Below are 27,370 nucleotides of genomic sequence, written 5' to 3'. Positions count from 1 at the left end.
CCCAGAATAACGTCTCGTATAACATATTATGCTGCTCAGCGCTACATTGTCGATGCGCTCGTGTATCGCATTATACTGCACATGCGCTTTGGTATAATTTTTATCGCTCATCAGTAGCAATCGCGTTTTATGCATTTAGAGAGACCATTCTTTCCAAACGTAATACAAATTTCTTGCTACTATTTCAAGTCTACCGCATTGAGGAATATGTAAGAATTTGCGTATGCAAAACATAGAAATGTTCATAAATTATACACTTTTCATAACAAAAGACTTCCCTTTGATTATTCTAACAGAGTAAACTCAATTATAAAGTACGTTCAACGCCGTGTTTTTTATTTTATAAGCGTCAGTTATTTGCATAGAATATACTGTGTAATGGAACTAAAATTTTTAAATTAATATACATTATTTCACACGATATATTTTGTAGTATTAAAATATGTTCAAGTAAATAAATCCATAAATTATGCAATATTAGATATAAATTGTATATGATACATTAAAATTTATATGAAATAATGTAATTCAATTTGAAATATCTCGATTTTCAAATGAGATACGTATTTATTACTGAACTACAATCCTTTTATTTCATAATTATTATTATTATTCTTGTAGAAGAAGATGTACGCGATATTATCGTTTTTATCTGACAATGAGCCGAATGAATCATTCGTAATATCTATCGAAAATTAAATAGCAATGATTCTGTTTCATCATCATATCATATGTTTACAATCGATTATCAGCGTGCAAAAGTTGACGTTTTCGCGACACTAACATAAGTGCCTATCATGCATATCTTCGTTCTGATGCACGACATCGCGTATTATAAAACACACTCGCGAGTCTACGAATCAACGTCGTTAATTTTACCGGCAACCGAGTTCTTGCCACCGATCAGCGTTCGTATGCGCTCATAAACGAAGGTGCGTAATACAACACTGATTACGCACGTCGCGAGTGCATTCACGCCGAACAGAGGACTTAACGATATTACAGGTTATTAATGGAACGACAGTGATCGATTAACTGTCGGAGAAAAACTGGTCCTCATTACTAATATAAGTATAATTATACCCTTTGGACTCACGCGCGAGGCGACAGTGGATGTACTTTAAAAGTTGCCGCACTTAATTAAGTGCATATATATGTATATAAAGTGAACCAAAAAATGTAACACAACTAAAAATCAAAGTACTTTCTTATAAAAAAAAGTTAAATATGAAGAAAACACAGAGAAACAACATCGTGTAAACCGGTAGAAGATGCTTTGAATTTATTTTAACACGCAATATATATTAATATAGAAAAGATATATTTTATTCATTAATATAACGTAGAAATTTCAAAAAATTTGCTAAATAAATAAAGTAAATAATTTAATTCTTTGTACAAGATCTCTTTAGAAATAAACTGAAATCGTGAAAACAAGCTTCTCTCATTCATATTTTATTTCTTAGACATATTTGAAGATATTTCATTTTTTCTTTGTTTTTATAGTTTTATTTGTTTCTCTTATAGAATATCCGATATTTGTATCATGTAAAATATCTTGAACTTTAATTAAACCTGTTTGTAAATCTTTCATCAATCATTTCGTATCGAAAAACTAATGACAAAAAACATAATCTTAAACTTATTAATCTTTAGGTCGATGAGAAATTCCTATGATGGACTATTAATTAAAAATTAAACTATAACGTGCATATAAATATAATTATATGCTCATTCAACCGATTTATCGTTGTTTTGACACGTCGCTCTTGAAATTTTTTTAGTAAACTAATCTGTTATTATTAAATCGTCTGTGATATTATTATGATTACGTAATTATACGAAACATTTTATAAGCTAACAATACTTTCTGCATTTTAAACATACTTAAAAATTTTATTATATTTTCCGCGTATAAAATAATTCGCGGTAAACACGTGTTCGGCGAATTTTCCCGCCGTTGCAAATGCGCGGATATATCTTGCTCTCTTGGAATTTTTCTGAATCACCGTGATTGGAGTGAATAAAAATGAAACGAGAAAAAAGAATGGCGAGAGAAAGAGAGGAAAGTGGTGGGCGGCGAAGGGCAGAGTTCAGCGACTTTATCGGTTATTAATCGTGCGACTGTGATCGATTATCTTGAGTGAGAATGGCCATTTCTACGCGCGGGAAGGGTAGCAATTATCCTCGGTTCTCGGGCTATTATTACACCGAAAGGAGGGCTTTCACCCCCGGAGGAGCGGTCGTGGTCCGCGTAATCGCGGCGCGTTGGTTAAAGGCGAGCCTAATCGAATCGCGTCGTGCCTGCACTGGATCAAAATTGATTTATAAAGTATTAATTGCTGGTACGTAAGAGCAGGGAAAATAGCACCACGAGCTCTTTCTCCACACCCCCATGTAATTGAAAATGAGGAAGAGCTTATACCGGCGATAATCGCAGAAATCCCAGGCTTCCGCCGTGCAAGAGAACGGTAAACGCGCTTATTTATGATTATTAATGACACAATAGCCCATCGTAAGATGACCCAAAGTTAAAACCTTACCGTATCTTAAGACTTTAATATCGTTGTCTCGATAATATTGCGATGTAGTATAAAAGCTGAGTGCTACGTGATATATTGACATGTTTTATATCTAACAAAGACAACATCATAGTTTAAGATGTTATTAATTAATTCAATTTAATATATATTGTATATACGCAATTTATATAAAATGATTTATATTTTTGGTTCTTTCTGAAAAGTATAAAAACAAACTAGGACACTATTTTTTATTAAGTAATTACTATTAATTTTTTATATTTTTTCAAATATTAAAAATAATTGTATAATTGTACATGTGTAGGTACACCATTCGCAATAAAACAACATATAAATTTTTAGATATATATAGATAAATGTATATGACATGCATAATAATGATAAACATTTTTAAGTTAAATAAGAAATAGGATTTTTTTCATTAAAATATATATAATTTTGCGATTGTCTGAAATTAAATAATTTATGTACTTGTGCGTATGTATTAAATACATCCGAAGAATGTATACAAAAGATAATTGATGTTGCCTTTTATTGCATTCACTTATTTTACGTAGTAAAAAATAATGTAACAATAGGCTCATAATTAACGTTTACAAATGCAAAAGCGATAATGTGCGAATAATCCTAATATAAACGATGGAAATCGATCAAACGTATTCCTCTAATATGCGCTATTGATCGTATACATAATTTGAAACATAAATCTTCCTTTATAACAACGTTAAATATGCATCGTTATGGAGGAAGCTGAAGGAAACAATTAATGAATAATTAGTATAATTACGATGCAATTTATGATTATGGCGCTCACAATATTCATCATGAACTAACGCTGCCTATAAATAGCTAGCTAATAAATTCAAGACATAAAGAAACTTGTTGATTACGGGGGGCTCTCTTGTATTCTATCAAGTATTAAAATGTAGAAAATAGTCGTTTAGATAATACATATATATTATAGATATAATTTTTCATAAATTATAACAAAATAACATTATTTGTCTTATACTTTCCGTGATTTGCAAACAAAAGATTTTTATTGACTCATTTATATTGAGATTAATTGCGAATTATAAATATTCATATTTTATATTTAAACCAGGCAATATTTTACTAAAGTTACACAGAACAAAAGAAATGCGTGTGAAGAGAACACGTATCTTTAACTCTTGCTCGTCTACTTATCTTAAGCTTTCTCTTTACTATCACAGGTAAAGTACTAAATATGCAATTAAAGAGCAACCATTACCGAGTGCGGAAAAAAGCAAATATTAAAAGTGTACGCGTTTAATTCGTTGACAGGTTCTAATCACAAATATGAGTTAACTCGATCCTCGGAATCGATAGTTCATGTTCTGATTCTCACACATACATATTTGTGTAAGAGATTATACGTTTAATATCATTTTTATCTATCATTTTTTTAAAATATATATATTGCTAGATGAAGGTGCGTGGATGATCGTACTGTCTGTAATTACATAATCAACATTATTAAAATATTCCGTACTCTTGATTCGCTAAAACAAAATGATTTTCAACGATCTTCAATGTCAATATCATCGATATCATCGATTATGTATCATTCCTAGTAGTAATTATATCGGAACTCTACTTTTCCTTCATCGTGAGAATAGTGATCGAAAGTAATTTTCTAGAAGGCTGTACGCGGAACGGTTCGTTGCGTCTAATTTGAATAATCTCTCGCGACTTCGCTCGGTCAGGCTCGTTATGAGAACAAGCGCACAGATTATCCGGGTATTAACCGCGTTCCTGAAGATCAGAAGATAGACGGATATCGGAGAGGGGAGGGGAGAGGGGAGGGGAGAGGGATCTTCAGGTTCAAGTTTCATCGGGAAAAGTTTTTCTATCTTTTCTTCATTTTGTCTGACGCGCGCGACGAGAAGGTGGATCAACAAGCCGCGTGGTAAAAAAAGTTTCGCGTGCATTAAACACGCGGTCTCCTTTTATTCTTCGTCTACTGTGCACGGCGCGATTACGCGACATCGATAGATCGATGGATACTGATGAATTTGGACGCGAATGAGAAGTAGAGGAGGGATAAAAAAAGAGAAAAAGCGGCGGAAGCTACCGATGCCCTACAGCTGCGCCCGAATTTTGATGAGTAACGATTCTATCAAGCGTCGTCAAAGAACGATCGAGGTGTTAATAAGAAACTCGGGAACAAAAGAAGTTTATTAACACCTTTAGCAGCTGCATGAACAGACTGTCGCGCGTAAATTGGAAAGTCTTGCAAAGAAAGTCATGTCACAAAGGAAACGGATCTCGAAAATACACATTCACCGCGTTTCACGAGAATTATTGTGAATCCAATGGGTTACTGAGTATGTGAAGTTAGCCCCCCATTTTCTAAATTTTGAAAAAATTATTAGAGTTCTGGCTGCCCCCTCAAGAGTTCTAGAGTACTCTATCGATTTTAGAAATAGTTCCGTCGTTTAAAGCATCGAAAATATCACTTGAAGTTATGGGGGGCTAACTTCACATTTTTTCGCAACTTTAAAGCCGTATAACTTTTTTATTATTAATTTTAGCACTATGGTTGATTAAGGATAATTGATAGAACTCTTTGGGGGGCTATCAGAACTCTCAATTAAATTGCCGGTTGTCGACAAAAATTTTCTAAGTTCGATAGGGGTGAATTTTTTTTTTCGGAAATCGGCAGTTCTGTTGACACTTCTGGCAGCCCCCCGAATAGTTCTGAAGAAAACTATTAGCATTCGAAGCTCTACGATGCGAAATAGAAAAGTTCTCGTCGATCAAAGTCCCGGAATCGAAAATTTTCAAAGTCCCCTAAAGGTAAAAATTTTTTTCGGAAATCGGCAGTTCTGTTCGGAGTTCTGGTAGCCCCCCCGAATAGTTCTGAAGAAAACTATTAGCATTCGAAGCTCTACGGTGCGAAATAAATTTTTCAGAACTCTAGAACTCTTAAGGGGGCAGCCAGAACTCTAATAATTTTTTCAAAATTTAGAAAATGGGGGGCTAACTTCACATACTCTGGGTTACTTGCACGCGCGGAGAAAAATTTCTACTTTATTACAAAAAAAAATTACGTATTTAAATTTTAATTTGCGTAATTCTTTATATAGTTAAATTAGATTAATTTTTAAAAAAGTAGATTATTTTTATTTTTTAATATTTATATTTTTAATGAAACGAGAAGAATTATCCTGAAATTTCTTCATGATAAAAGTCGATATTGAGTTCGAATTGATCTTTCATAATGGAAGCAAAGCATTTGTTAGAGTAACTGAAGGTAAAACCAACGATTCGCGGGGTGCAATACTCAAACGTAATGATGATTGCGCGATTCGTTATTTACACATATGGCGAGATCACTAATTACTAATTCGAAATTACATCCACTCTGTTGGAAAAAGCCGTCATTTTCGCGCCGTCGATACGAAACTTTCATTTGTGTTAGTGAGGCAATAGCCGGTTTACAATTTACTATGCCACATATCACACGTGCGATTGCTTGCAATATCCCACCGTAATGAAGCGCATAAAAACGACGAATGGAATACATTTAAGTACACCTATCGTCGATCGATGAAACACCCGGCGTGGAGAATGATTCATTTCACAATACTCTTATCGATCATTCTTAATCCGCTTTGCTATAAACTAGATATTAAAGATTTAATGAAAATAATTGCGAAAATATCACTTAAAATAAAGCTTTAGTTAAATTTTATTTTGTATCAAGTAGTAACGAGATTTAAGTAAAAATTAATTATGTAGGAAATGAGATCATGAACTATATATACCGAAAAAAAAAAATCAATCAAGTTTTTTCTTTGAAATATACATATAATAATTATAATTGTAATATACGAAAAAAATACAGCTTTTTATATATATATTTATATATATATAATAAATATTGATATACATATGTAATAAAAATAATTTTGACATTCAATCAATTCTTAGCTTTTCATTAAAATAATATAATCTTTTTTCTGTGACTACAATCTACAAATAAACATAATATAGAAGCGTAAAAATGTAAATACTATATTTATTTGTGCACATTAATATATTATATTAATATACACATAATTTTTAAAGTGAACTAAAAATGTATATTTCTCTTGAGTTAATGGTCTTTGAATACCCAATTAAATGAAATTTTATCACTTGTCTAGTTCTCCTCTTTCTCGTTCTCTTTAATACACGTGTATGATTGTTAACCATTATATCTTGGGTCAAAGCTAACTATTAGAGCCAAAAAATCCGTAAGGTTATCTCTAATTTTAAAATCCGCAAAGCGCTTTCGGAATTCAGATAACAAACGACACCGGCGTTATTCACATCAAACTCGCGAGTACAGAGTACAAATGAAGGTGACTAAATTATAGATGGTCGACGGTATTAGCCGTTCGACCCGCGTACCTTTCCGAATGCTCGTGCGGTAAATTGAAACGTTATACCGCTCGAAGGCGCGACTTTAATCCGCGCCAGCTCGTCGCTGATTAATGCCATCAAATCGAATCATCCGGCTGTAGCTGCGTCTTGAGGCTACACGCCAAGGCTCTCTCTTTCTGCAGTCTCCTTCGCGAGAGATGATTGCCTTCTCCTGCACGCGGTATCAGCGCTCTTCTTTCATCTTCGTCCTGGGAACCCGTGGGAGCGTCGTAAGCCGACCGTTTCTCTGTTTGTGTGCATGTGCAACTTGCATCCTCGAATTCGCGAATATCTGACGTAAAGAAGTTGATGAAAATTGTAATATTTTTTCGCGATTTGTTTTGGAAACGGTAACGTCAATTAAATAAAGTAGATAATGTCTGAGACATTTGAGCTAATTGTAAGATTAATTGATATATGTGAATAAATATCATTATGAAAATATAATGTACATATATGTATATTGAAATATACAATAGAATTCATATTTAGAGTTTGATATTTTTGAATTGATATAACAGAAGACTCAAGTGAGTCTTTCCAAGAATGTGGTTTCTATAAGGAAATACTGTATGAAATAAGAAATGTCCTTTGTGTGATATATCGTATGTCCATTATTACGAGGACTTAAATGTCGGCTCGTAAATAGAGGCCAATATATCGGTGAAATTGCATAAATATATTCCGCGACAAACGTCACTGCAGCGCCATCGTTTTTAGAGTCGGAGTACGACGTTACATTAAAGAGAAACGTACGGAACGAGTTTATGGTACGGGAAAGGCAGGAATAGGAGTTGTGCGAAAGAATATCCAACTAGGAGATTGCGATATACAAATATTATGCCAAGCACAATGCAAGAAAATGGCTTTCGTTCGAAAAATGATTGCCGTACGGGACTGGAGTCAAATAATCATGACAATTGCAGAGACGATGGTTACTTAACCGAAGCCCACGTGGAAACGTGGACCGGAATACCGGCGACACCTACGCAGAGCGAAAATAGATTTAACTAATGATATTCGAGAGTGTGTGAAATTCTTTTGAGTGAATGAATTCGACTGATATCTATTAGAGAGATAGGGAGAGCCCAAAGAGAGGAGGAATCGTTTTAAATTGTGAGAGCTGAGTAAACACTTACTCACGCCGGTGAGCAAATCTTTCTCTCTCTCTCTTTCACAATGCTGTTGGAAAATAAGTGCAATATCATGTATTTTCATAATATCTCGAAAGGTGATGTATGCGTGGTCTAACATAATTTCATACTTGTACAACGTTGCTCAATCATTGGTTTCATAAAATAAATTGACAACGTTTTGCCCAATAAAGAATAATTGTTTCTGTTTTACACTTGTAGTTAATATTGCTTAAAACAGCGCGAAAAATATGGTGTGAAATATTTTAATATTGAAGTTTCGTAGTAGAGGTTATGCTAAATTGAATTCGATATAACTTCGATAAATTTAATTTTTCACGCCACAGACACAAAAAAATGTACCTTACGTTTCGATTGTCACGTTTCCATCGCCGCGAATAAATATGAAGAGATTATTTTCGTGTGCCTATGCCATGGAAATCTGAATTCATCGAAACATTATTGGTTTCAATCTCTTCTTTAAAATGCGTGATATAAATATAAAAAGAATATCCCGCGATTGATTGTATATTACTACGCGTAATCTAACATTTGATTTTTTATTCATTAAATCTCTAATAATCTCTAATATATTGATTTTATACGCTTCTTTAGCTTTATCTACTCGTTCAGTATTGCTTTCATAAATCTCGTCATTTTTGAAAAATATTTATAAGAAAGACGCGTGAAAATACGAATTATATACGGTGTTACTCATAAGGAATAATGATGAAACTCAGTCGCAAATTAATCTCCCGCCGCGATACGAATGAAAGCGAATGGATAAAAAAAGAGAGGGCGAATCTTCGGGCGAGAGAAACGTGGAAACGTCGATACAGATTTCCGTGGAACTTGATCCTGGTATCCTGGCATTTATTCCACTTGTCTTTCGAATCAGTCACGACGATCTTCACGATCTTTCGTAGGTGCATAAATCACGCGGAGAATATCCGTGGTCGTTCCCGTCTTTCCTGGTCGACCTTTCGATCGAGCCCTCGTTTGCGGAATTTATTGTCTTACGTCAGACAGAAGCGAGCGTGTACAAAACGCGTCTTTGTTACCTAGCTGGTTTTTTCTTTGTCGTCGCGATATGATCCAGCGCCCCGTCACGAAATCCTCACGACATCGATGTCGTTAAATTGACGTTCTATTAAAATTCCGCGATATATCCCGCGCGAGGAGAAGCGCGGATGCTTTGCTGTCTTATAGTCTTATACCGTGATGCAAAAAGGCGCGAGGTTAAGCGATGGACAGGGCGATAAGGCTAATGAGCTGTAACGATCCTTTCCCCTCTTTATTCTCCATCCCTCCCTATCGCGGTTAACCTTTTATCCGCGCGATTTTCAAAGTCCTTGTTAAACACCGACTTTCTCCACGAGAGAGAGAGAGATGCCTAATTTCTCAGCGCGCGGAAGGATTAGACGAGAAGCGTCCGCGTTTATGGGCGAACATACGAATAATTGTTGTTGTGCATAACCTGAGGTTCTCTTATAATTGGTTGCTCTTTATTAACCGCCGTAATAAGAATTTCCATTGAGGATTGGATAAAAATCTTGCGTATATATATGCGACGACGCGAATACCAGTTTCTGCACTTCGTAATTTACATTTATAGAACATAATTATGAGACGAGGATAGTTGGATAATATTTAATGCGGCGATCATATTATCATTGAATATAGATTATCATTAAAAGCCTTGTAATTTGTTAAACTAACTAATAAAGTAACTTCTTATTACATAAAGGATTAAAAGAAAAGTTCATCTGCATTTTCCAGATTATCGCGCATATAAGACTAAGACAGCGATTTAACGGTTATACGGAAGTGCGGGATAATTAATGAACATTACATTAGCATATTAATTCCTCTGCGTGGCTGTGTTCGCGTTTAAATTTATAATAACAAATTTTAGGGCGGCGCCCTTATACGACGGGAATGGGAAAACGGTAGAAATAATCACGTTCTTCCCGTGTTTCATTCTGCATCTCCCTCGCTCGATGCCGTATAAGATGAAATTCTAAGGCAGCTTATTCGCACGCAACCCGCCTATTTATCCCACTCGCGATCGACCTACACGCGCTCAGAATGCACTCACATAATGTGATTATGCTAATGGCCAATATGGCCGAGGGAAGGCGGTATTAGGATATCCCCCGCATCGCGCTGCGGATCGACAATAATTATCGGAAATGACCCATCAATCTCACTCGGCTTTCAAGAGGTACATCTAACTAACACATACGGATTTTGACTCGGATATTTTAGGGTCCGCCTCGTTCTTATCAATCTAAATTTTTCTATAATCATACAAGCAAAAATGAAAACAACATTCTTACACATATACAGTTAGCGCATAATTATTTCGACATAATATAGAATTTTAGACTTTATATTTTTTTTTATTAATTCTTCATATATGGCAGAATAAGATATATAATCAAAATCTATATAAAAAATTATACTTAAATTCTTATATTTTTATAAATGTGCAAAATTATTCATATATGTATATCACTATTCTCTATATCTTTTTAATATGTATATATAATATCTACGAATTTATTTTTTGTGAAGTAATAAAAACTATCTATTAATTTTTTTAATTCACCCCTGATTGCTGATTAGAGTCTTGAGTTCTTTGGAATGAAAATGAAAGGAAGTTTCAGTCATACACTTGTATTAAGTGTGACGGAAAAGGGCGAAAGACGAGCGAAAGAGCTTAAGTGGCAATATTGTAAAATTTATTTGGTAGATTGATACACCCCGAACACGCTACGAACGGAAGTCGGATATGAGCTACCGCTCGGAAGACCCGTACTTCGGAGGTATTCGTTCCCCACGAAAATCATAACAGCGAATCGCGGTAATTACTTTATACGTCGCCGGTAGCCACGCGGGGAGCTGTTACGTTTCCGTAAACTGCAATTACTGTTAACTCAATAATGTACACGGGTAAGATTTAACCAAACCGCTGTTTTCGTTGCGCAACGTACCGTCACAACTCGGCAATTACTATGCGCGCGGGTATACTTTTGGAAATAACCGGCTGCTTAGAGCGAAAATGAACGCTATAATACAACCAATTTCTTCGTGTCACTTTTCGTATCGCGAGCGTTCGGCAGGCTGTAATTTACGCAGTACGTTAGTCTGCGCAAAAAAAGCACGTAGAACATAAAGAGAGAGAGAACGTCCAGGCGGACACAATATAGTCATTGTTTAAATAAGCGCAGCGCATATTTATTATATTTATCGGAAATACTTATTATCCCTATAACTCGTTATTAACGTTTCGCGATGCGTAACTCGAGGGTGGGAGGGGGTGGAGTATACGATCACGTGAATGAAAGAAGGAAAAACCGATGCATGTGTGTATTTAATTTCAATATTTACCTAAGTATATTTTACGATATACATTTATACATATATATATAATATATATATAGACGAGAGAGGAGAGAGAGACATGGCCTCGCGTGCGCGCGTTTACTCGGATGTAACTCCGCGAAGACGCGTACCTTTTTCTCGCCCTGTTATGCGGCGCACGCTCGAAATCACTTCACATCTTTTAACGTACCGCGAGCGAATTTATGCGCGCATCCACTTTGGCGCCTACGTGCATACTGCGGGCACAGAAATACGAATACGTATTCAAGAAATCTCAGGCAGTTTCCGCTGCAGTCCGGACAGGTACATATTACTCTGCTGTAAAATTTAAACGACACTAAGACAGCGTGTGGATAAGGTCGATGAGGCGTCAAAAATTCACGAGGGATAAGAATCGTGAGAATTTCATCGTGAATAAATCATAAATTAAATAAGAAAACTTCGGACCTTTCAATAATGAAATTTCTTTTATATATCTTTATCTAAAAGAGGAGTTAATAAATTAATTTTTTTGCTTGTTTCAATTTGCTAATTTTTATATATTCCGCTATCTTTTTATTTGTTAAAAATGTCAAGGACAATTTTATGTCACACTGGAATTGCGTAAGCCAAATTATTATACGATATTATAAAACTATCTTTGCATTAAGAATTTGAGATATCAAGTATAGCACAGTTTATTTTGTCTGGATATATTAAATCATTTTTTATTGCATACGTTTATATTTTAAACTTCTAAAACAACGATTAATATTTTCCATCGAAATAGCAAGCGCATTTCGAAGTAAGATAAACTTCTCTATGATGCGAATAATACTCAAGATAAAGTGAATATGAAGACGATTTCACAGAAACCGTCCAAGGATACAACCCTATTTTACGCCTATTTTGCTTCGAAATCGCGATAATTTTTCTGTGTAAAAATACGTGTATAATTTACCGAGTGATAGTACGAGATATATACAGCCTCTATATATCGCAATGATATAAATAGATAGAGAATTAAAGTTGCAATCCGATTACGTTCGCGTGTACACATATATCTGCTCTCGTCCCGTTAATTAATATTGTAACCTCTGTCACCGCACTTAAATTGAACACGCCTCCTGGCGCAGGCAATCTCTTGCGAAAGAAACGATTACAAAGTCAGATGCATCGTCTTATCAGGCAGTATATTCGCCGATAAGCATCATGCACGATCGGCATATCGCATTCGGATTGGAAGAGATGGAATTAATTGCTGTTGTAACGATCAACAGAGGTCTCGAAATTAAATATCGATATTAATTATGCTCGACGTAAACAGGGCGCGGTGCACTCGATGTTTTAAAACCGGCCCCGAAATTATTTTTCACACATCGCATTTATTACGATATTACGAGAGTGCGTGTTTTATCCGGGTGTATGAGTTTTTCTTTTATCTTCGAGTTGCGTACTACACACTCTGAGCCAACTTAAATCGATCGTTTATCGCGAGATCGGGATGTACACGTTTAAGTGTTAGCGATAGCTTTGGATTAAACGGCGCGTTAGAACGGAAGGCGAAGATATCTTTGCGCGAAATCTCACATTTCAGTTCAATATCTGTAGTAATAATAATTATTTGAATTCTATATATTGTGCGTTTATTTGTGATAAATAGAATTATTAAAAGGAAGTTACCGTTCTTCCTCGTTCTTACGAACCGTGCAGTTACTTTTTACTTATGGATATATAAACACATGCGGGTGTCTTTAAATAGCTTTAAAACTTGTTCTCGTTATCGTCGATCGATTGCTATTAATAATAAGGGCAACTTGTTGTCGCTGCCATCAATATCACTCAATTCATTAAATCATTTTAAAGCATTTTTTTTATATTTATCATCGTATCAAACACGTCGCAAGTTACGATGAAGCCTTTTAATTCCTCTAGCGCAAGAAAAGCGCTCAAATTGCATCGTCCATCATTTTTATCGGAATGTGGAATGTTTTCCGTGGAGCCGCAAGATGGGAAACCTGTCGTGCGCTCTTTTATGCACGAAGATGAGAGCGAAGGGATCGTAAATCGAGATGGCTGCTTCTAGGTGAATGAGTATGACAGCATCGGTAAGAGAGTGGCGCAAAGAAAAATCATGACGGGAAAACAATTTGATGGCCTAAGCTACTTGTTTTCGGTCTTCTACTAATTTTTTGTATAATTTTGGAAGAAACTCGCAAAAAATGTTTAAAAATTATACCAAAAAAATTTTGGTACATACATATTATATCTTTGTAATTGTATTGGCAATTCGGATAATCCTTTAACAGGAATAAAGCAAATATACAAAAATAATTACTCTAAGTATAATACTATATATTATATATATAAAATAATATTTATAAAAAATCGCAACTTTGCAAGGAAGCATGCATTAAAAATATATCAAACTTACGGCTCTGTAGACGCGGCGGAGCTTTTCTTCAGCAGTTCTGAAATTATAAATGAATATAATTAATATCAAGAATTTTACAAGCAATTCGAAATTAAGGCACAGTATAATATATTTGTGCAAGTAGTTTATGTAATCAGAGTGAAGGTAATGTAGTACTAATTTCTGTAGAGAGAGGCTGTACGTCTTGTCGGCATTCGCGATGACTTCTTACAAGTACAGTAATCGTCGGCGATCGAGGACGATAAATCAGCCGCGACAAATGAGAATACACCTATGGCGACATTTTCTTTATGCTAATTCTCCAAGTAAATCGCGCGCATTCTCGTCATGATCCATCATCGGAAAACGGCAAAGCGTACTACGGGTAATATTGCGACAACACGATAGGACGTGGGAGAACTCTGGCATGGAAGAATGTGTAATTGTTTTGAAAGAGACCGAGCTTCGTCGTCGTCTTTCGTGTGGGATGTGTGAAAGGCGGCCTAGCCTGCCGACATCGAGCATAAACGATGAGGACAGGTTTCGTTTCTTTCGCCGTCCACATATCCGCCATGTCGACCTCTCTTCTAACGCGGTTTCGAGCGCAGAAATCGCTGGTCCGATAATGGATCGAACAAGACATAATTTTCGATTTATTTTCAAGTTAAAATCGAGTCTACGATAATTAAAGCGAATATTTATTACAATAATATTATGTTTGACAATTTATGGAAACCTATAATAAGATGTATATGTTTATTTCATCTTCTAATGAAATAATTTCAATTCATAACGCGTTACACTTGATAAATATAATAAAATATATCTTTATGCTGAGAAAAGAAGTCTTTAATTTCTCTTGTGAAAATTTTACATTTAATGTGATGGTGATACAAGTTTTTGAAATTCAAAATGGTTGGCAGCTGATAACATTGAATTGAATTGAGCTTAGTTGGCATACTTCTTATTACTAGTCGAGAAATTCCAACGAGAATTTTACTCGGAGATGTTCTTGAAAACTGTACGTATGAAAACCTCCGAGGTCAAAAGCGGAAAAGATAGATTCTCTCGTTAAAATTTCCAACGCATTCCTCGCAACTCACTCGAAATCGAGGAAACTTCACGTCGTGTGTTTCTGTAATTTTCAAATCCTTGCCGGAATTACGGAGATACTTCAGAAGGAATTTTCTATCGCGCCAGCATTCACCTCCGTCGATGTATTTCGCTACGCTGGAGCCATTCGAAATTTTGAAACAAGATGTATCCATTCGCGAGAGGCAGTCGAGTGGAGGCATCAACAATAGGGATTATCAGCATTGGCTGAGCCGACTTCAGGTTGATATTGGTCTCTCGAGCCCCGACATATTGTAATCACGCGGATATATTGTACTCGTGCAATGCACGTTCGTCTACCCTCTGCACATCTCTCTCCTCATGCTATTCTATCCACCGATCTTTCCCTTCCTCTGCCTCTTCTCCCCCGCAGGCACCCTCTTTCGATCTCTTTCTTCGCGTTCGTCCATTTCCCCCGGCCTCTACCCGGCACGATCAATGCTCTCCTATCCTACCGATAACTCGATAATATTACACGCGAAAACCGCTTCCGACGTGCTCGCCCAGTCAGCGAGCCACTTGTGCGAGCAAATAACCAGTTATCGGAAAACCGATTTTATTTTCAAGGAGGAGCGCGGTGGTTCCGATTTTTTCTTTTTTTTTTTTTTATTTATCCACGCTACTCGACCCACCTCCTCCTTCTCCTTCCATCTCTCGCTCTCTGGGTCTTTCTTTATTTTTTTTGTATTTTTTTTATATTTTTTTTTTTGTATTTTAGTTTTGCTCTATACCGCGTGAACAGTGGAGGACAAGATTGGCACGATTAAGGTTGAATGAATGCAATTCTCTTTCTAAACGAAACTGTATGATATTTTGTTAATTCTTCAAAGTAGTTAATTCTTTAAACCATAATTTAAATCCTATTTCTAAATGCGAACAAAATAATTTGAATACTTATCCACAACTATAATAAAATTATATTTTCTATGCGTATATAATAATGAAATTAAATATAATATTAGTGCCAGAATTGGAAACAATTTATTCGAAAAAATAGTCTAATTTTAAAATATTTTTATATTTTAAGCAAAAATATATAGGTACAGAATATTTTTAATGCATATATAACTGCGGTTATATATTATTTACTTTTAAACCGATATGCATTTTATATGCAAAGAAACTCATAGTTTTGAGCATATTATTGCACAGTTATGTGCAATAGTCTACACTTTATTCATTATTTGCAGAATATTATGTTCTAAACAAAAATTTCTAGATCGTTAAATATGTTAAAATAAACCACTTGTATTTGATAAATTTTTAGAAGAATAAAAAAAGATATAAAATTTAAATAAATTTATAAACTTATTTATACAGAAATTGTAGTGTTATATGTGTGGATTTGCAGTTTTCCTGTGGATATGTACACATATATACATGTATATATCTGTATATGTTTTAGATTCTGAAAGACTCGATGATAGAAAGGAATCAGCAGCTCTCTGAATTGAAGAATCTTTTCGGCTACTTAGAAGAACATCGTTCACTAAAAGGTTACGACGGCCCGAAGACATCACGGTGAGTTTGCATGATACTTTTTACATAATATAAATGGAAAGATATGTGTGAAATTTATATATATGTATACACTCTTATTGTTAAATGTATAATTTATTGATAACTTGAATAACATTGATTAATCAAATTAAATTTTTGTTAAATTAATACTTTATAATGCTTCTTATTATATATAATTATTTTATTTTGCGATAATTTTGTGGCCATTGATAAATATTTTCACTATCATATATATGGCCTGTGAAAATTATCGTAAAATAAAATAATTATATAAAAAATAATTATAATAATAAGAAAGCATTATGAAGTATTAATTTGAGAAAAATTTAATTTGATTAATCGAGGCTATCTAGCACAGAATTATACAATTTTTTTGTTATAAAAATGAAGATTTAGTTGCAATCAAAGTGCCTTCTTTCTTAAAAAATGATTATTCATATTCTTACCACAAAGATACGTAATTTAACTTTTGCGTAAACCGTCTTTTGTGGTTGTCCGAATCAAAACATGCAATGCATAGAAAAGGAATCAATCAATTGTACCGATTAAAGATTGATTACATATCTCGGATGTCTGAGATTTAGCGCGATAATGTAATTTCTTTGTCATCCTTGCTTTGTACTAACAAATCTCTGTATTTCCCTCAATATTCATCGCATTTGAATCGATTCTTTCTTCTTCGCTATCAGATCTATCACAAGTTTCGTGACAACGAACCGAGCATTTAAACATAAGTAATCGCAAAAACATTTTTTTGTTATACGTGCCTTTTTGATACATTTCTTTTCCACAATCTTTCAATATCAAAATTTATGATGTAATTTAATTTATATATTTATAAATTTGTTTAAACACTTTTGAGAGCAATCTCTAATTATTTTAACAATTAATCTCCTATTATGCTGATAGACTTGTAAATATTATTATAAACAAAATTTATAAAAACTATAATTATTAACATGATATTTTTAATTTTTAAAGCGATTAAGCCTATGATATAATTCTCAATATTAAAACTCGAGAAAAAAATAATTATTCTATAATGATAATATTTGGAGATTATATAACAAGTTAAAGCCAAAGTCGTTGATGTTATCACCTGCTTTATTTAATATCAATTAATTGCGCTCATGTATCGCTATCAAGGTAGATTCATCTTTGTTATAAAAGATATCGTAAATCTATTTCCGGCAACGGTATAATCTCTATTGTGCGCGAAATGCAATTGATTATCTGGAGATTGAAAATACAGGAGATTTAAACGTGTCTGACATTTACGTCAAATGTAGATCGTTGATAACTAAAGCTATTGACGATAAAAAGTTATTTTAAAAAATCGCAATTCAAATTGTATGATTTCTATCATGTTAATTCTAATATTTCGCTTTCTCATATTTCGTAACGTATACAGATGTTTTAAGGAGAGTTTCCACATTTTGATTACAACATTCCATTTATTTCAATTTAAATCTAGGACAGATGTTCAATTATTTATAATAAAATTTAAAATTCGTTAAATGATCAAAATTTGATTTATTTATATATACGAGTGTAATTTGATTGCTTCAGTAAAAATAAAAGATCTAAATTAATAAAATATACTACATTATTTACAATCTTTATTGTGTCTTTATTACACAGTGGAAATTCTCCTTAAACATACGTATTGGCTTAATCTGGTTTGATTATTTCTGTGTCATGCGAAAGTTATAACTACAAATAGGTTTATATACCGTCTGGAATGTCTTTATTGACATAACACCGCTTATGATCTGCAAGATCGTATGATAAGAACAATAGAGTTATAAAGCTGTCAAGCTGGAATTTATAACGAGATATAACGCAATAAATGCATTTATATAAAAATGCATTTTTGCAAATTGCATTAGATTATTTGATTTATCGTATATATTAAAACTCTATATATGAATTCTTTGCTGCCAATATAAGTCTTGAAAACACTAATACACACACGTGCGTAATAATAACACGTGTACTTTATCTGTGCGCAATATATTTTTAAAATATAAGTGTATGTGTAAAATACTAAAAATATTAAAATGCAAAATTTCATAAAAATCTCTAAACACTTAAGCATTATGATAATAATATCTTTACGCGATTATCTCACGACACAAGTAGAATTCACAGACTCTGTTAACTCAGCTATTTTGCAAAATATAAATATCTTCTCACATAAATTATTTTGCCGAGTAATCGCTGACTTTTGCAACACAATAAGTATGCAATAAAAATTACTCGCCAGGTCATGCAATTTAAATGCACACGTATGCGTATATGTCCTCGTCATTGATAACGTTTTCGACGTCAGTTACGTTGTCTCGTCCCTTTCTCTCTCGAATGTTCGCATAAATCCGTTTATGAGCGTCGTGTCACGAATTCACGGCTTGTCGCCGATTTTATTGCATGGCGGATTGTAGTCGCGGCTTTTACGCCGCTTGGATAAAAATATCGAAACTTCCGGCATTCCGTCTGAAAGAGCGATGCGCGGGGGAGAGAGGCCCCGAGAAGTGCGCAAGGTGCATAACGTACGGCGTGTCGAACGCGCGGCGTGCGCGCCAGACGCATAGATGCGGTATATAAATGCATATCTCCGTAACGTACAGACCGTTTCGAATTTAGCCTGCCGAAGTGCATGACGATGTTCTTTTAACGGGTTGAGTGGCTCTACGGTGCGTGTCGTAAAGTCGATACTGTGTTTCCGTTTTACGGGTACGAACTGCTTACGCGTATACGACTTTATGGATGTCTCGATTTCTTTTCGTATAATTTCCTGTGTATTCGGAATTTTATTTAGTATAAACAGGTCAAACAAAATTTTTAAGAGAAATTCAACGCAGATGAAAAAAAGATTTGTAGATTATAAAATTGGATATAGGTAGTATTCTTAGAATAAAGATATAGTTTTGAAAAATAATATTTAATTACTATGAAACTTATCTTTAATTAATGACTGTAAATGAATATTATAGATAAGTTTATTTTCCCCGTCTGTAAAAATTCATAGAGAGTGTATCGGTTATTTACTTATCGCAACTGCATAAAAGTGCAAATCAATCATTTATTATCGTTTATTTTCGCGACATTTTATTACGAAAGGATGAAGCTTTTCTTTCTTTTTTTTATACGTGCGCTTTAATATTAGACGAGGCGATAAATTTAGAAACCTGCGTGACTTGAAGCCATATCTCGATGCGGTGATAATTGTCGCGGATTATAGTCCTCTAAATCAGCCGTACATCTTTACGTTCTCTACCTCAGTTTGCCCCTTTCGCACTTATCGCCGAACAAATGGCGTCTCTTTCCTTTCTCTCGACAATCGCGTGATCGTTTGGCGTAAATAACAATTAAACGAAACTCCGGGTACATTAAATTGAACTCGCCCTCATTTCCTCTCCACTTTTCCTACTTTTGGCCACCGGTGAATTAACCGGTGGTCATCATAAATTTCACTTTACTCACGGTATAATGATCGATAATTAAATGATAAACCATCAGTTCACGAGAATTTCGTCTGGTCTTATTCCGTCATTTTCTCTATCGTTTTTCTTAGAGTGATGCATTTCTACATATATTTATATACAGCATCTTTGTTATCTCTTCTAAATGATATCAAATTAATAGTAATCCGATATAATACAATAATTGAATAATTATTATTATTATTGATTAAAAAATTAATCATAAGTTTCAGAATAATAATAGTGTTAGCGAACAACACGCGATATAACAAAAATTTTATTAAATATGTGATTGATTATCTTAACGTGCCAATTCGTATTTTGATAATAAATCTTGCATCGCAATATCCGATAATGCAGATAATCGGCGCGGAGCGATAAATTCCTTCCGAATCGGATGCAGGTGTATTACAGGTGCAATACCTGTCGTCGGGTATAACTGCGCACATGGGGCAGGTGATTGCCGACGGAATTATTCCTTTGTGATCTAGAATTGATCTTGATGAACTATCCTTGACGTAATACACATTGGCGTCAAAGTTCGATGCTCCTCTTCATTACATGTTTACAGATATCATATCGTTATCGTTTTATTCCGAGTATTTTATTCCGAGTGCCAACGTGGGACAAATCTTACACGTGTTCTGCCGACGCATGTATATTAATTATTAATCGCCAAAGTCCATAAACGATCGAAGCGATTGTTTTATCTGCGACGGAAAGTGCTGATTTATTTCGTAGAGAAACAGATATAGGAAAATTGCATAACGTACATATATCTTTCTCTATCAAAAAATATTTATATTAATGATTTTCACACATTGTTGGTTATAAACATTTGAAAAATATATGAAAAGACGCGTGCATGTGCATAATTTTGGATATCATCCGGAATGAGATGTGCATATTTACGTGTGTTTTTTTACTCATCTCCGTTATTCAATTTTCACTCGCATTCTTCCATTCTCTCTTTCAATTCTCGTAATATGATTGTGCAATTTCCTCATCTTTCTCACACATTCGAGATACGTGAGTACGCACAGGTGTAAGACGCGAATGTAACGGATTCCACCTGCAATACAACCGACAATTAACTCCTAATTAAGAATCCGTATCGCTTTTTATCGTTGATCGTTCTAGTATACAAAGCGATCCGACATACCGCGTATACTCCGCGGTAGAATTTATTCACATCCGCTGAGGCTTAGCATTAGGTGCGATGTTATTGCGGGACGTAGGTTGCCGGTGTGATAAAAATCAATTCCATTTCCTCGCGCCGAAGTCCTTTGAGATGAAAACGATTTCCATCGCCAAGGAAATGAGCGTGTGTGTTACCGTTCTTTACCTCTGGGAGATTAATTTTAGAGAACCCCACGAGCGAGATACACACGGACGGGAGAGATGCAGCTCTCCGTATAGGACGTAGACGTGAGCTCGTCCGTTGTATTGTACGTACAAATCCGTTGCCCGTGAAACAATCATTATTCCCGGCAGATCGTCTGCGTTATTGAGCAAGAACGGGACTTCCGTCGGGGAATCAGATACCCGGCTTGCATGTGCAACGCGGCCAAAAGAGATGCGCATACCTAGGAATCCACCTATCCTGCTCGCGTACCTACCTGCCCGCCCGCCTATCCTACCTGCGATTCTCCGCGTGCATCCGTGTAGGACGCGTCTGTGCACAGATTACAAAGTGGATATTGGCTGCACGAGCTGCATTCTCTATGATCTGTGCCGTAGTGCAGATGGACCAGGTTTAAGGATATCTCCACAACGGCGATTTTTAAATCGAGCCGTTCGTATCGCGCAAGCAGAAAATTAAAATGCGACTATCGAAGTAGCAAAATAGTAATCTTTCATAAAATTCAAAAATGATTTTTATATCACGCGATTTCTTCCTCTTCTTCGTCAATTGTATATTTTAATTTTAACAAAATAAATTGCTCATATACATATTTGGAAAGAACGAATGACGCGTATGTATAAAGGGGGAATATCTTTTTATAAGAGATAGCATCTTACGCATGGAGAGTAGTTTTTATTGTGAACGTAGCCTATCGGAATCGACCGACACATGTGAGCTCTCTATCGGAAACTAGAAGGAGAATCTATGGAAATTGGCAATTATCGCAACCCATAACTAAAGGTCTTAGCCGTGCGCGTTCTATCGCGAGACATAAGGTCTGCACGCCGGTGTCGGGGGTCGGAGTGCAGGGTCATTACGCAATAATTAGAAATTAAAAAATCGTAAGCGCCGCAGTGTCTGCATCTACTCCCCCTCGCATTAGCCGTCTCTATCGGGCGCGTTTCCTCCGGCATTAGAGATTCTCCTCCCATCCTCTTATCCGGTACACCCTGCATCATGGTTAATTCGTTGCAGTTAAGCGTATCGTCAGCTGGTGAATTGCATTTCTTGCAACGATGTCCATACGACGGGTTAATGAACCTGGCGCCTGTTACGTTCCTTCCCGTCCCTCTGCTTTCTTTTACGATGCAAAATGTCGAAGAAGAGAGATAGGGACATCGGATTGCCGCTGGAGAACTACACGCGCATAGCGGCCGGTAAACATCGCTTGAGGAGAACTGACCTTTTCCCCGTCGGGCTCTTATTACACTTTGGTGTATCCCTTATGGCGTAATACGCGGCCGAATGCGAGATCGATGGCTTTCAACAGTTTCTAATAAATCAGCATCTCGCGTGCGCTATTATTCGCTGCTTATCGACCCTAACGCCACAAATCATACTCGACCCCGTAATATATTTGACTATACCTGATTTGTGTGTGTGACTACCTCTCCCCCCCCCTCTCTCTCTCTCTCTATCTATCTATATTTAATAAATTCAATATATTCTTTGAATAATAAAATTACAAATAATAGAGTACAAATTTGCAGAAAAATATAAATTATTGTTACCTATGTTGCGTTTTATGAAATTTTGTATTAATTACAAAAAATATATTACACAGTAATCTCTATATTTTACAGATATTTTTATTATTATTTAATCAAATAAGTTTTGGCAAAGAGATAAAAATTTTGGAAATTATGATAAAAATATCAATGGCGTATTATTTCCTATAATATCCAAATAACATAAAATGTAAATTCTAATTGTTGATTGACTTTTTGATTTTTAAATCGCAAATTGAGATATATGCAAATTTGTTCAATATTTTCTAATCTACAGATTCATCGTTTAAACAGACAGGCACAAATGTAATTAGCGTGTAATATGCTTTCACCGAAGCGAGGCGTTAATCTCGACGATAATCTTTCTCAGTAGCCCTCAGAAGTAGTAAACAACTCTATGATTTATTTTAAAAATGCCCGTGAAATAGGAAACCGTACGCGTGCTGACGCATTTTCTTTTACGATTATGCACGAAGCGACCGGTATGAAAGGGTCGCAAGTTGTAGCAATATCTATTTGTCCGTGACGTGGGTTTTCATATTGGAAAGAAGGTACTTCTCTTTGCTCGAAGGAGTAACGCCCAGGGAACTGGTTTCTACCTTCGCCTTCTCCTCATTCCTAGATCTTACGTCGGACCTTTCTCCATCCTCGCCACAAGGAACGTCCCCGGGTTTTACGAGTTTCTAATGAGAATGGGTTGCGTTAGCATGCGATGGCAACCGCGTAAACAACACATTATATTCTCCTTGGCGCGTTACATGCATCGGAATGAGAGGTACCGAGGTATTTCTGCCTCTTCGACAGATGGAGGATGCGCACGAAGAGTGTCTTAAAAGTTCCCCGAGAATTCCGTTAAAGGCCTGTGAGCCGAATTCCCTCGACTTGTGATCAACAGAAATGTAAATTTGCTCGTAATGTCGGTCGTCAATATGACTAATGTTAATTGAACAAGTTCCGCGAAATACTCGTAGCAATATAAGAAAATTGCCTCGGATCAATTTTCATACCATATATAATTGCCTCTTGATAATAAAAGTTTGAAAAAGTGTGATGTCGAAATGGAATACAAATTATGTTTAATTACTTACGAAGTGGGTTTGACGTAATAGCCTTATTCCTATAGGTACATGTTTTTTGAAACAGTTGAAATAATAAATAATAACTAAAAAATTAATAAATTATAACTAGTATAAATAATAAAATAAAAGTAAATTATAAATAGTAAATAATGAATTATGAATTATGTTTTCCAAACTTTTTATGAAAACTATTAATAGAAATTGCTTGTGTTGCAAAATGATTAAAAAAAAAATGAAATTATCGGAAGCTTTCTTCTGCATATACATATATGTTCCATAATATTAGTAAGATTAGCATATTGCAATTAATTTGTAGAAATCTCAAATCGAAGAAATTGAAGCATGTATCATATTCAGGCACAAGAAATACTAATATTACTAGTACAACCTATTTAAAGTTTTTAATTAATTCGTTTGATTTTCATCGTTGATAACCAGGATACAAATGGTTCCCGTATGGCGAAAAATTAGAGGAAAGATTTTATCGACTCCAACGCGATGTATCAGTTTCGACCGTATTAATTAACTTCGCGATTACACGACAGCGATTAATTTAATAATACGTTTCGGTTCGCTCCCAACTTCCACGTCGCTTTCAATTTGAACAATTAACTTTTTCGCTCATAAATCAGATATACCGATGTTGCAGGTGCACGCCTACATATCTCGCAATATCGGAAGACCTTTTCGAAAAATCCGTCCCTGAATCAACGAAATATCAGTTATGCAATTATTATGTCTATGCGTGGGCATATACATACATACAGATTAATTAATGATATTCATTATACGCATTGCTTTTCATTTGAATGATATTAAATGAGACTGAGATATATTTTTAATATAATTTTAAATACAATTACGAGCTCTTACAATCATTAAAGGTAATTTTATATTTTTCATTTTAATATATATTTTAATTTAATTATAACTGATGCATACTTCTTATATTGACTCAATCACTATCCACATTATTAAAATAAAATTACATTCTCGAATAAAGGATATTTTCAGTTCACTGGATACGTGTAACTCTAATGCTTTATTGTTATGAAAATCGTTAATGATTAACTTACTTTATTCAAAATGCATCCCAATCAATCCTAATGTGTGTTTGCGCGAATCAATATTTGGATAAATGAATACGACAATGTAAGGATTGGTATGATAGCTATAAAATACGAGGGATGTACATGCACGTTCATATTTACGAACTGCGAGCATATTGCAGCATCTGCATCACGTCAAAATAACGATTCGATTACCGCTAATATATGAAAATGGCATAAGTACAGACTGCACTCTCGGAATCAAAATGTAACGCAATTTCAACCGATTATAATCGCCGGCCCTTTATTCGCCAGCCGCGTCCTGTACGAGATCATTTGATTAAAATTACACAAAAACATTACTCGGACCGATCGGCAGATGTGCAGTAGGAACGAATGGATTTCGAATGCATGAGCGATCCAAGGCGTGTTTGTCTTCTCGTAAGATGCATCCAGGCGCATGCCGATGTTACCATAATAATTGATCCACGATAGGATCAGTATCAGTACCATGCAAAGTCATTCCGGATGATTGGCCATCGACATAACTTAAGAAATTTTTTTCTTCCGTCTCTCGTGTCTAAGGACATCAAATGCCAATCGATATAGCATTTATTAAGGCATGTCGATATGGACTGATAACATTTCACAGCATGAAAATTCTTATAAATTAAAAAAAATATACAAGCATCTCTATTATTTCAAAAACAGAATGAGAAGAGAATGATAAATGTTTATCATTAATAAATTAATTATTTTACGTGATAAAGACTCTTTTATGCATAGCTTGTGTCGTATTTATTATCTGATAACATTTTTTCTCCAAATTATTGTATGTATTGTTAAGTAAAATTATCTTGAATAATTTTTAATTTTTAAAATGTTTTTATTTTATTAATATCTTAATGATTTTGATAATACGAATAAAAGCATATTAGGTGAAGAAAAAGAAATGATACTAATTTTGAATAAATATAAAATTTATGACAATAATGAAAATTTATAAAGGAATTTGACAAAAATTTATGAAACCATATGGCTTTGAATGTAAACTCATTATTTCGATACCAAAGCTGTTTTCAATCTGCAAAGCTCTTCATTCGATATCGAAGAGTCTTTCGGCCTTTCGACCGAATTATAAATCATCTTAATCTGATAAATTGCAGATATTATATAGATCGTTCTTATATCGTCATTCTGTTTCTGTCTCTCTTTCTCTTGCTCACTTGTCCTGGTTTATCTATTTTATCTTTTAATTAATTCTTCAATTTAATTGAATCCATTCCGTACACAGAATTCGCTATGCAAATACTTTCTGATTACCAGCCGTGTAAGACTGTAAATGACATTAATGTATGTATATACTGTCACATATATACGCAGTGCATCCAAAGCGAAACTGCATTAATTATGAGAACACGTCCCCCGATATCATTTCAATTAAGAGGGTGCCCTGCATCAGGATCCATGTCGAAATAAGAGATTTACTATCGCCTTGAATTATAATGCTTCGCTGTCTCGAACAAATTAATCTGCGAATTATTCTTATACTTGTTGAATTTGAAAAAAAGGTTTTATTATATTTAATTTTTACCTCTTTAAAATTATTTTTATTATAATATTCTATGCAAGATTTAAAAAAATATTTTAATTCTTTTATATTTTATTTTATAAAAATATTATTTTATAATTTTATATATTTAATTATTATATAATATTTTATTATATAATTAATATATAATTTATATTATAATTTAATAAAATTAAAAGTTATTTTAAAAATTTCAACAATTGAACATACAGTAAATGAAATGCAATTTAAAGATTTTATCAGAAATCCGACAAGATATATACATGATTTTTAAGTTGAATATTTATAATACATAATCTGAGATAATTAACATTGTATACGCACATTCTTATGTGAGTTATAAAATATATTGTAAAATTTTAGAATTATTTTTATATGGTTTGTATTAAAGGCATTTATATCTGCATGACATTTTCTAAAGATCCATTGCTATATTGTTGGATATCGCCAAAAGAGATAATAAATTTTCCATTACGTGCAAAAAAAGTAACTTATAAAAGTATATAGAAGATACAAGTATATATGTAAATGTATATTCAGAAACACTACAGCACACATTTGCCTCGAAGAAATTGTATGTTAAAATATGTGTGCGAGTGTTCTATGTCTAAATTAATTTACTTAATCATTCCATGCGACATTATAGTCTTTGAAGCGGAAAATGAAGGTATCGGCAAATACGATTACATATTATCCATGCATTAAGACCTCCCAAGCTGACGGAGACAGTAAAATA

At 34.4% G+C, this 27,370-nt stretch overlaps 1 protein-coding gene across 1 annotated transcript in view; it reads left to right on the top strand.

Annotated features, from left to right (window-relative positions):
- Mesr6 (misexpression suppressor of ras 6) overlaps positions 1–27,370 on the top strand; it is a 660,805-nt gene that overhangs the window by 520,051 nt on the left and 113,384 nt on the right. The window contains exon 4 of the mRNA XM_083039192.1: positions 16,405–16,520. Coding sequence (XP_082895318.1) covers positions 16,405–16,520 — 116 coding nt within the window. The remainder of the gene's footprint in view (positions 1–16,404; positions 16,521–27,370) is intronic.

This window comes from Prenolepis imparis, unplaced genomic scaffold, assembly GCF_030444845.1.
Source record: "Prenolepis imparis isolate NDT839.2.m4 unplaced genomic scaffold, iyPreImpa1.0 SCAF_5, whole genome shotgun sequence".
NCBI lineage: Eukaryota > Metazoa > Arthropoda > Insecta > Hymenoptera > Formicidae > Prenolepis > Prenolepis imparis.
This window is presented reverse-complemented; position numbering and strand designations above follow the sequence as displayed.